Raw genomic sequence first — 12,236 nt, 5'->3', positions numbered from 1 at the left:
AGGAAGGAGTGGTGTGCTCTGCAAGCAGGGAGGAGATGGGATGGAGAAAGGTGCCCTGCTTGAAACAGAACAAAGGCAGATGAGTTGCCTCTGACTGGGCCTTTGCATACCAAGGGATAGTAGCTTTCAAGGAATTTGTACCATTTTGCCGGTTTCTGCGTCATTACTGGTGTTACTTATTTCTCATAAGTACTTTAGACGGAGAAAACACACAGCATTCAGGGTTCAGATACGAGCTAAGGCAGTGTACTGTGGTAGCTGTGTGATTTGAATCACTATCTAATACGGGCATGTCCCTGATGCATTTTAAATTGAAGCGTGTACAAATCATTTACCGGGGCAGTCGACCCATTCACAGCCAAAGTTGTAAGGGAGTTAATATGTAATAATTTGTAAGACAAGGTGCTTTTTTGAAGGATGAATTGTCTCACTGAGCACTGCAAATGTGATCTCTGATTCCTTCAGGAAACCCCCCATTTTCTATAGCTTATTTTTCACAGCAAGCACAAGTTTGGTATACAATTATTAACAAAAACCAGCAATCTGCCCAAAACCTAACAGACAGTGAACTATGCTTTAAATGCCTTTCCACGGTGTGCCCTTTTTAGTTAATAGCATCTATCCCCATGACACACTGTATGTTAATCTGCCCTGATCTTGCAAACATTTATGTGCCAATAACTGCATCAAGCAAACCCATTTTACTGAAATACATAGGTACTCACAGACTGGAAGCTTTGGGTTAATTCAAAGACTGATCCCAACATGAATACAATACATAAATATTAATACAGTTACTTTTAAAGCTGCTACTGATGGATTTTCACAGTAGAAAAGATAACTCCTACCAGCTAAACAGCTATAGATAATACGTTTGAAAATAGAGATGCTAAATATCACTTTTTTGTTTTGCAACTTCTTCATTCCTCTTGAGAGAACATACTTGCAGAATTATTTCTTCATCTCTACCACAGATGCTAGTGAATATATCTTCCTCAACCCCACTCTTCCCTCTTCAGAAAAGTGACGTTTCTGTCCAGTTGATGGAAGAAATATACACACACACACACATATATGGCCTGATCAAGGTATTCCTGAACTCTTCCAAGAATGCAAGTACAGTCTGAGTTCTAAATGACTGCATGGTTTTGCCATGAACCTGGCATTTCATAGCAATGACCTCATTTTCCCCTACCTAAAATGGGGCTGGCAGGCATTTGGTTATCTTACAGGATGAGCTGAAGTACAGGCCCGACTGCTTGCCAAGCTCCTTGAGAATATAATAGTTACTTTGCATTTTATTTCCTTTTAAAAAAGAGTAAAGTCAGGAGGTGTTGCATGGCCATTCACACCAGATAAGGTATTGAATAGATGAATCTAATATAGTAATTTACCATGAAAATGCTTTCTTGTGTCTTAATGAATCCTTAATTTTAAAATGAAAAACACTTGCAGAAGTTTTCACCTTTGGCAATGCTATTGTGCACTACTGTTTGTAGACTGACAGAGCAAACCACCTCGATTACCCTGGAGATCTGGAGACTGAGAAAGAGCCTTTCTCACTCTTCATAGAAAACATTGGTTCGCTGTATAAAACAAAACTTAAAAGAAATCCAAGCGCAGAAATTGAATTCTTAGGAGTTTTTAAGCCTGACTGCTTGCTCTCTTGGGCTTTTTGTTTTGCTTTCTTCACAGGCTTTTATTTGGGGACCTCTATTTTCAGCACACTGAGCTGCATTTTGAGCATATACTTCAGACCTGCTGCAAATGGCTGTGGAGGGTAACAGCCCGGTTCCTGCTCAGGGAAACCTTTAGAGCATGCAGGGGGCTGGAAGGGCCCTTGAGAGATGCCTTGCCCACGCTTCACCTTGCACAAACGTACTGCAACGCTGATGTAGGCACCGAGGTGTGTAAAGACACCCTGGTCCCTGTGCTCTGCCTAGGCTGCCTGCCACTAGCACAGATCGGGGTCCGGCAGCCCCTGACTTTTAGCTGTGGAAACCTGCGCCACTCACAGGAGATTCCCTTCTGCAGGTCTCGCTGCTCTTGCATCTCTGTGTCTCACACATCCTTGTCTATGCTAATATCTACCCCAGGTCGGCAGATTAGGCGTTAGAAAACATATTAACAGGAGACTATAGAAGGGAGTGGCAACTAAACACAGAACTTTTCCCACAATTCATATGGGAAGCAAGTGAAAATCACCATTTACATCTTTTTACAAAGCATTTACCATTCTAGGGTGATCAGAAAGTCCCGACCAGGTGACACACAACAGATTAGCTGTCACCAACAGAGCTGCTGGGTTTTCTTAACAAGAATGGAAAACTCAAAAGCTTTGTGCCAACAAAATCACTTCCCTCACCTTGGCGTAAGATGCTTTGCATCCAAGTGCTACGAGAAAAATGCAGAACATAAACGTGTTCAATCACAGCACATTGTCAGCATTGGCAGGTAGCACGTTAGGTCCGGGATCCGTGATCGTTATCAGATTCAGGCACATCTACCTCAAGAAAATTTGATCCAGGTCAGGCCTTGGCACACAGCTGCATTTCTATGGCAACTGTAAATATACGTTATAAGAATTTCTACTGCCTTTGTATTTTCACTCTGAGGACAGGCAACTTCTAATCCAATACAAATACCTTGTTAACCCATCACTGCTTTTCTCAAAAAAATGCAAGCAAACAAAGTGAGCTGATACCAGACCATGCTTTGCAATACGTGGCTGTGGCAGCCTCAGCAGGTGGCAGGAGCTGCAAAGCTGGATTTACTGTCTCTTTGGACTGCTGCCACAAACATAACCTCACACTCTGCCATGACTTCCTAGGCTTCCCCACCTCCTTTGCTTCGGATTTTAAACAGGAGACATTAATGGTCTGAATATGGCTGACACAGGACAGAAAGATTTCACTCTTTTTCCTGGATACTTCTCTGATAACCTTGACCTCACCTGGGCAACCCCATTCACGAGTTCAAAACTGCTGTCTTGGTGGGACACGTGCCAGGAGCTTGCCTGCCCAGCTACAGCAACCCATGCTTGTGCCCTGAAACACCCCTGCCAGATTTCTGAAACATGGGCCTGACTTAACTGAGTATTTTTCACCTTCTCATCGATTAGCTATCATGAGGAGGGAAGAGCATAATTGATGAACCTCTCTGTTCTCAGCATATGCAGTCCCCATAGAAAACCTATTATTTTCAGGCTTATTGTTTTATTTTCTGCTTTTATTGTCTCTCTGAAGCAATGCTACTTTCTAATTAAGTGCATCAAAACCACAATGCAGCAATCCAAGGTATTTTTTCTATTTTATTTCCTCATAAAGGATTATGGTTGCAAGAATGACTGTCACTAAGCAGTTACAGCACTATTAGTAATACACACTTATAGTATAATAATACTCCAATCCTGTTGTTCAAGACCCTGGAAACCCACAGAAATTCATCAGTTGATGTTCCAGAGCACTCCCAGAAATTGCCATTCACATTCTTCATGCTTTTCCTCAATTTGTGGCATCACATTTAATTTTTGATTGACAAGCCCAGTACTGGCATACTTTACTACAATTTGTGGTCCATATACAATTTGGTTATTTGAGAAGCAACCCTCTCCGTAATCACAGAATGGTATAATTTGCATCAGTATATCCATCCAAACATGTATCTGGACATACTTTAGTTCAGGCTTGTACAATCTATGCAACAGTTTACAGATCCCGATATTTTTAATTGAGCAAAAAAGGTCCTTGATGCTTCTAATGACTTGACACATACCCCACTTAATACGATAGCCAAAGACAGATAGGACGGAGCCATCCTATTTTCACATTACTGTTCATGTTGCAAATGCATTCTGGTGAATGAGAAAGATTTTGGTTGCATATGAGTTCTGCAGGAACTCACCAAAACCTTCAATTATATTTTGTGTCCCGTCTACAAAACACTGGAAAAATTAGGGGAAACATCTCGCATTCTGGAGTTGGGGGGCAAGGGTGAGAGGGGCGCTCATTCCAGCTGTGGGTGCGGGGGAGCAGAGCCTGCCATTCCCTTTTTTATCTCAAGGCTGCAGCCAGGAGGGCATGGAGACACCGCCCCAGCTCAGAGCATCCCTAGCAGCAGAGCACCATACAAGCTTCCCCAGTACCTTGCAATTTTTGGCTGTACTCTGTCCTGTCGGACTGACTCCTCCTCAGGTTGCCATGGTCCCCGGCGGTGGTGGTGCTCTCCACCACGGGCTCCGTTCTCCTCCTCTGCCCCATGTAGAGCTTGTTCCTCAGCAGGGTCAAATTCCTCTTCCTTCCCCCGGTGCCTTCCTTCCCTGGACAGTCCATGTTCGCCACGGACAGCCTTGCTTAGTGGTGGTGGTGGCGGGGGGACAATAGCTTGATTTTCAGGGAGGTGACCTCCCTGCCCAGGTGAAGGCTGGTTGCTTTATGCTTGGGTTTGCAGCAGGGCTCGCCAGGCTCCGCAGGTCCCCGGGCTCAGCCCTGCCACCTGTGCCGGAGCAGCTCCACCCCCGCGAAGCTGCCGCCCCAGGCAGCGTTTGCATTCACCTGCCCTACGTGTGAGCGCGCCTGGCGGGGCCGCTTTCAGAGCCAGCCCCAAACCGCAGCCATTCCCGGGCCCTCTCCCTGCTTCAGGGCATGCTCCTCACCCCGCCGCAGGGCCGGGGGTGCCGGCAGTTTGGAGCAGGAATTGCCTCATCCCGGCTGCCGGGCAGGGAGATGCCCGAGTGTGCCACGGCATCACCATGCTTTCACCCGACCCCTTCCCCCTCTGCACTGCCGGGCAGCAGGAAGCAGAGGGCAAGACAAATGGGAAGGGGAGGCCAGCCACCCACTCGACCCTCACTCCGGCAGTCTGGTCAGGACCCCAACTCCTTGCATATCAAGTTGCATCTGCCAGTCTCCTGACCCCATTGAGAGGTGTAGCTTTTGGGCTGGAAACTCCGGATCTACAGGTTTGAAAGGCGACCAATTCCCCAGGACAATGAAGAAAAGGGCTGAGAAGGACATAAAAGCCACTGCGGGATCTAGGAAGTAGTGTGGAGCTGACGCTAGTCTCAAACCAGGCTGTGTCCCATTTTACACTAGGGACAGGGACGCCAAAGCCAAGGTGAAAGCCTGCCAAGGACCTGTGAAGGACACCACAGCAAACCACCATGCTGTGATAGCCAAGGGAGTGGACACCAAAACACCTGCTTGTAATACCTCTGGATTAACCCCTGGAAGAGATCTTATTATCCTGTCTGTTAGCAATGGCCTCTGGCACACATGTACTGTCTAGTGATCCTCTCTAGCGCCAGTCTAATCAAACTCATGTCAAAACAGCAGGAGTTGCTGGCATCTAAGCTTGGACTGGACTTATCCTGGGAAGAGCCCCAACAGCCATCAGTAGCAATCACTGCCGCTGCTGTGATACCCAACCCTGCAGCCCTCGCTGCTGTAGGAAATGCCTGGTGGGAGCCCCGTGGTGCAGCCTAATCGGTGTTAGTCTCACGCACAATCATTGCCACAGCATCTGCCAGGGGACACAACTAATGTCCCTCTGACAGACGCTGGCAGAGGGTTTGGCTTTAGCACTGCCACGCTGTGTCCCTGAAGGACTGTCTAGTGAAAAACAAGCGGGGATGAGACCTAGTAGAGTAACCTCGTTTCCAACTTTCGTTTTTCTTTACAAAACTGGTCCTGTAATGCAATCTCCTCATCAAAGCCCCTCATTTCTACCCAGTAGTGAAAATGTTATGAAACTGTTAAGCAATAAACTACGTCAAATTGCAGCACCGTGCCAGTGCTGCACAAAGTGTCCAGCCTAAACACAGTCTGGCAGAGGAATAAAGTGGTGAGGGGAATACTGGGAAGACTTTGTGCTCATACAGAGAAGTCACATATTACATAGGCAATTCATGTGTTAAGTCCTGCCTCCTCTTTGATATTTCCTAAGAAGCTCTTTATTCTGCAAGTTAGACCACAAAAGTTCCTTGAAAGGCAGAGCAGTGGTGACAGCAGGGAGAGGCGTAGGCAGGGACAGACTGTGACACACTTGTGACAAGCATCAAAGCTCCAGCAACAAGTTGTACACAGTGTAAAGTCGGAGTTGAGGGAAATCAATCACCCCATTTCCTTACACTGGGGACTTTGGGAGGAGCTTTTTTTCGAAGTAATAGCTTGGTATTCATCGAAGGTGGTGAAACTGGTTTAAACAGTCACCACCCTGAATGCCCCCCTTCCCTAGATGATTTTGTTCCCATTATTGCTGCAGGGTGTAAACACACGCATTTGAGATGAGATGGAGGAACTGATCTGGCAGAAAACTCCTCCCCTCGCCCCTTTTCCCTGGGCTATTTTCCATCTGGATCTGTGCTCCTGATTAGTTCCTCAACTAGCTACGGAAGCGGTTGTGGCAGCATGAAGCAGGGGATGACGCAGGGCACATGCAAGTAGCTTTGGGTAGGGCTGATGGTTGCTTAAGCCAGAATTACCCAGAGAAGGTATCTCTCCCCACCAGGATTTTAGTGTCATGCTTCTCAGAAGACAGAGGTCTCATCATTTTATATGAGATTTCATTATATTTATTTAAATTTAAATGGTTTGGAGGAAAACTGGTCAATGTATTTTGGCTGGGTGAAGGTAGAAGAACACACTTTATAGAATTCTTTGCTTTGTAAGCTCTGACACAAATGCAGAGTTAAAGCCAAGATAGGATATAGTAAAATTTGCTCAGGTGTTTATTACGACAGCAATCTACCCACATGCAAAAATTGTCTTCCTCTTCCTCCTCAACTCAGTCACAGGGTGTGAAAAGGTATGTGTTCATTCAGCAACAAAATTGTTATGGGGAAAGCCAGCTGTAGTTTGCTGTGGCTGTTGTACTTGGAATGGTTTACCTGGCTTTAGCCAGCAGCATTGTTTTGGAGGCAGCCAGGAGCCCAAAGCAGGCCTACACCACAGTTTAGAAATGTAGATGAGAACTTTCTGCAACCTTAAAGTATCTCCTCTGTGCCATCCAGCATAGGAAAGGCTGAAAATAGCATGTTCTCTGTGATACTCTGAATGACTGGGACATGTTCAGTACTGGTGGCTTCTCTATCCCCTCTGGAGAGAAGGAGATTTGAGACACAACGAGGTTTATCCATCATCACATTAAATCCCATCACAGATTTACACCAGTGGGCTATGCCTGTGCAATCAGCAGGGGAATTACATAAAAACAATCAGTTGTGCATTTGAGCAAGATTCCTATAAACTCTTATTACTGTTTGCTGACCTTTACCGGACTACAACAAAATGCCACAGAAAGCACAGTCAGAACTGTGTGTGAAATACTCACTGCCACTCACAATAGTATGAGCAACCCTCTCTCAATTTCAAATTATTCTTGCTCTCTTCTGGCCCCATTAACAACTGATGGGAAAGCACTACCAAAGTCACTAATCCATAAGACAAGAGGAATATTTGGCATCTGCATGGACAAAATGCTCTTTTTACAATGAGTGTGGAAATCTCTTTTACTACTCTGTTATGCTCACTTAATTCTACAAGCAAACTGGAATCCAGTTGATGTGAACACTCACGTAGGAGTTATTTGCACAGAAGCCACCCTGCTTAAGAAACAGAACAGGTGCTGGTGTCAACTTGGAAAATATTGGCATTGTGTTCCCAAGCAACTGTATTGGCCACATACAAGAGCTGATTGTTGTATGGTCAATGTCAACCTTTATCTCAGTCCTGAGCTATAAATGAACCAGAAGCGCCATAAAGACTGATGGGCATTAAGTAAGCAAACAGTTATTTGTTTTCTTGTCATACCACACAGCTGTTACAGAAGATTTCTAATAACTTAGGATCCCAGAAGTTATACAAAAAATACTGGTGTGGGTTGACCACCATGCCTGCTCCCTTTGAGTGGATGCACAGACCACTGCTGGAGTCCCATGGCAATGGCATGGGATTGCCGTTTCCAAGTTTGCTCACTGCAATGGCCAACACAGACACCAAGGGAAAAGAGAGTCTCAGTCTGTAGCTGCAGAGTGGCTTTGCCACTTTTGCCCATGTAAACAGATTACATTTGACAGGCAGTGGAGAAGCAGAAAGGTACCATGGTACTGCTGCAGAAAGCTGTCCTACCCTCCCCACAGGTGGAGCATGACAGCAAAGAGCATAGATGTCTCTGTAGCTCCCCATCTCCATCTCAGTGCATATAAAAGCCAGCCTGTAACTGTCACTCTGCCTGTATGCACGAGTCAGAGCAAAGATGTCTACTGAGGGACAAAATGTTGAGGCATTGATAAGAACAATCCTGTGTAAGGCCCATCGAGGACTTTGAGCACAGGAAAGTTGTTGGTACGTACACTCTACCTGTTTGCAACAGTACTGGTAAGATAACAGAGTGGCAGGTGAGGAAGAAAGCAATAAAAAGATAAGGCTTAGGGACAGGCAAAACAGGAGTCTACATGCTGATTTTTCACAATGAATGAATCAAAATTACTTTGAAATATACATAGGAAAAAAACTTCGAACACCTTTCAATAGTACAAAAAAAGAAAAAAGCCTGTCTTGTAGGTGAAAAGTTATTTAGTGTGGCAGTCTCACCTTCACTCCTACTGTTGATCTTGCCAGACTGGTGATTCCTGTAGAGAAACAGGTCTTTAGAAGTAAGTGCACAGCGATAATTTCTTTTAGCCCTGTCTACAGTGTTTCTTGTCTAAATATTTGTAGGAAAAATTCATGAAGTACATGCCTGCTGGGGCTCAGGCTAGGCTGTGGATATTTCTAAGAAGGGAAGGCTCAACCTTTCAAGCTGTGCAATCCATCTCCTTGGACTGCTGTGATGCTTTCTTACTCTGAACAAAGCCTCTGCTCCAGTTTACACACACAAAAAGCTGACGTGTTTTCTGCCTACAGAGGGGGACCCATCTCTCAAACTGAAACACCTGCCAGAGAGGAGAAGGGATGCTGAGAAAAGGGTCGGCAGGGCTTGAATGGTCCCTGCAGCGCCTGTGGATCTGTCACTATCCAGCCAGGGCTTTGTGTAGGTCTGTTAGGCTTGGAGCTGGGCCAGGTCCCAAAGGGGGGGACATCTAAGGGCAGTGCTGCTTTGAAAGGGCTGGGAGGTGAGAAGGAGAGGGAACTTGCCAGGAAACCGAGCAGCCCTTTGATTTCTTCAGTGTTACAGCTGTGTAATTTTCTAAGGAAAATAACCTGACTCTGTTGATCAAGTAGATGGCACTGTGATATCGAAGCTAATGAGGAACGACAAGCAAGAGAGTGAGGCATAGGTAAAAGAACAGAAGATAATTCTTTGTTATTGGTGCATTTCAATGTAAAGTAGGAGGGCATAGAAATTACCAAAGATGAAATGTTTTCTGTGGAATTCTTTGAGAACCTTATGTCCAGCAATTCACAAATCAAGAGAGGAATGGAACCTAAAAATGGACTATCATGAGCAACTGGAAAGATTTTCCTTCTAGGTCTCTATTTTGAATCCTTACAGATTTTCAGCTTCACACTAAAATTTCATATTTCCAGACAGTATTTTTATAGCTGAACTGGAGACTTTTTTTTTTTTTCTCTCTCTATGTTTCTGTTTGTGCACATTTGTGAAAGAATGAATGAAAGAATTTACAGGAGAGAATACTATTTGGTGATTTTTATTTTGTGATGGGGGAGTTGCCTTGGATTAACGAAGATAAGAGTCTTTAAAAAAATAAGCTTCAGTTCATACAAACAAGTTTAATGGCAGTTAGGGTAGGCTGAAATCTGGTTCACAGAGCTTAAAATTAACTCAGTACAGATGCCTAGGAGGGAACAAATGGACATATCTTCCACAACTAGACACAGCCATGATGTCCAGGCCTCTTGATGGGCAAATCACTTTCTAGGCAGAGGTCCAGAGAAGTCTGGCAAGCGAATCCTAACATACTTTACGGGAGAGCCTAACAAAAAGCATGGTTAAAAAAAAAAGTAACAGCTTAGACAAAACAGCTCAGACAAAAAATTTATTCAGGGAAAAACAGGGTGTAAACTTGACATCTTCCTAATGGTAATGAGTATTATGACTAAATCCAAATTTTGCATAACTACAGAGGATCAGTCTCTTTAAAGCAATTGGATTACTGAAGTGAGTTCACTGCAACAAAACAAGGGTTCACAGTCTGACCCAAGGTACTTAGTGTCTTTGGGATAGGAGCCTCTGTTCTTATTCACATTGAGATGGAAAGTAGTGTAACCTGATAAACCTAACTCTAGTGACTGAAATACACGATTCCTTTTAGTAAGATGATGTAGTCTTTCGTTGCCGTCAGCATCCATCAGCGAGCAATATACAAATACATATGTGAGTTGGCTGTGCGTAGACATCTCTCTAGACATCCTCTGCCAAATCCGGCTGTGCCAATGAAAGAGGTTACTGACTCCAATGATTGGTCATCCTTCTCCTGCTGAGGACTGTCGGTGCAAAGATCTGCAGGAGTTGTTCATGGCCCTTAACTTGCTTTGGCTGAAAAGCAGCCTGAATAGCTTAGCCCAATGTCCCTAAACTGCCTCAGCTAGCCTTGCTTGGCTTGATCTGCCCTAGGGAGCGCTGGTTCCAGCTGATCCATTGGCAGGCTGGGGAGATGGTGTCGGCTGAAGGAGTGAGCACTGGCCAGCAGGGGCAGGCAGCGACCTGTTCCACTGAGGTGGCTGGGCAGGGAGGAAGGCTGGCTGCGACTTTTGCACACAGGTAGCAGCAGAACAGAAGGCTGGCAGGAACTGATTACTTCAGATCAATGGTTTTATAAGCCATGGAGATAGAACTTCTATTACAGCAAAATTTAATGATAATGATGTGATCACCAGTCAAGAGCAAACGCACAGGAATAGCACATAGTCATACTAATGAAATTCTTCACAGCTTTATTAGCTGAAAAGATGAAAATTATTTTCATTCAGGAGGAGGGGTTTCTTTAAATTATGATATTGATAATATTTTCTGCATTTAATTTGCACAGCATTTTAATGGGCAAAACATTAATTTTTTTATATATATGTGAGTATATAAAAATTTATCTAAAATCAGTGTAAATGCACACTGCAGAGTACAAACTTTTAAAGTAAGGATGTCCTTCAGGCTTAGATGGTTATATTGCTGCTGAGTTTTTGCTATACTCCAGTGGCATTTTGCTGGAATGAGATTCACCCCTGTGCAGAGGGCAAGCGTAAAACCTAAGCACCGTGTAAGTTCTACTTAAGTCTTAAGGACCTGGTTCTAATTCCATTGAAATAAATAGCAACATTTTCATTGTTTTTCAGTGGGAGCTGTTACAAGGTCAATGAATGAGATCAGTGCTATAAATGCCTTTTGCTGGCCCAATTGGAATGATATGCAAGGAGCTAGATGCAAAATGCTTGGGAATGAATGTGAAAAAATCCCTTGGTATTAGAACACTTGGTAATTCTGGAGAATTTGCTCAAGGTAAATACTGGACCCAAAACATTAATTTGTTTCAAAGATTCAAGGATGGTAGGTGAATTTATCCTAACCAGGTAGCTGGTCTTACCCAAATATGACTTGAGGAGTAATGGGCATACTTCAGCCATATTCTGTGTAATATAATGCACAATGAGCAAAAATACAATCAAACCTATTTAAAGCATTATTATTTCTGTAGTACTAGGATAATTTTGGATACCTTAGAGTACTAAAACATCATGTTCTCTGCTCTGGTAGCATTAGCAGGGTTTCAGTGTGGTTTTCTGCTGTATCATTGTACTAGTTTGAAAACAAACCAGTGGGAGGCACTAAGTCAGAATAACAATTTAATGGAAATTAAAGAAAAGGGGAAAAAAAAAAGGTAAAAGAAAACACTGTCAAACTGACAGAGTCAAGGTACAACCTGACACCCTGTTAGGCAGGGTGGTGGTAGCAGTCTGGTAGAATGGTGGCTGCAGTCCTCTGAAGCGGTGATCCTGTAGTAAAACAGTCTGCTCTTCCTCAGGAAGTCCAATGGTGGCTGTGTAGCTCCTGTCCTCTGGAAATCCAGTGGGAAGCCGGTGTCTCTGGTGTTCAGCCTCAGATTATATCCACGATGGGATGCTTGGTTCCTCCCTCTGGGCGGAGCATCTCACAATGGGGTAACGAGTCATGAGGCCAAGTGTTGATTAGGCTCATTAACAGGAGAATAGTCCGGAGGGAGTTATCTCTGAGTCAGGCGGCAGGACAATGATGGGCAATTAACAGAAAGATAGTCTGGGGGG

General features: G+C 44.4%; 1 protein-coding gene across 1 annotated transcript in view; it reads right to left on the bottom strand.

Annotated features, from left to right (window-relative positions):
• The window catches only part of ARHGEF38 (Rho guanine nucleotide exchange factor 38), a 37,555-nt gene extending 33,074 nt beyond the window's left edge, over nt 1-4,481 (bottom strand). The window contains exon 1 of the mRNA XM_042049686.1: nt 4,145-4,481. Within this exon, the coding sequence (XP_041905620.1) occupies nt 4,145-4,331 (187 nt within the window). The 5' untranslated portion in view covers nt 4,332-4,481. The remainder of the gene's footprint in view (nt 1-4,144) is intronic.
• Between the last annotated feature and the right edge of the window lie 7,755 nt (nt 4,482-12,236).

Source organism: Corvus kubaryi, unplaced genomic scaffold, assembly GCF_017639235.1.
Source record: "Corvus kubaryi isolate FWS band 111438036 unplaced genomic scaffold, C.kubaryi_AGA036_p1.0 71, whole genome shotgun sequence".
NCBI lineage: Eukaryota > Metazoa > Chordata > Aves > Passeriformes > Corvidae > Corvus > Corvus kubaryi.
This window is presented reverse-complemented; position numbering and strand designations above follow the sequence as displayed.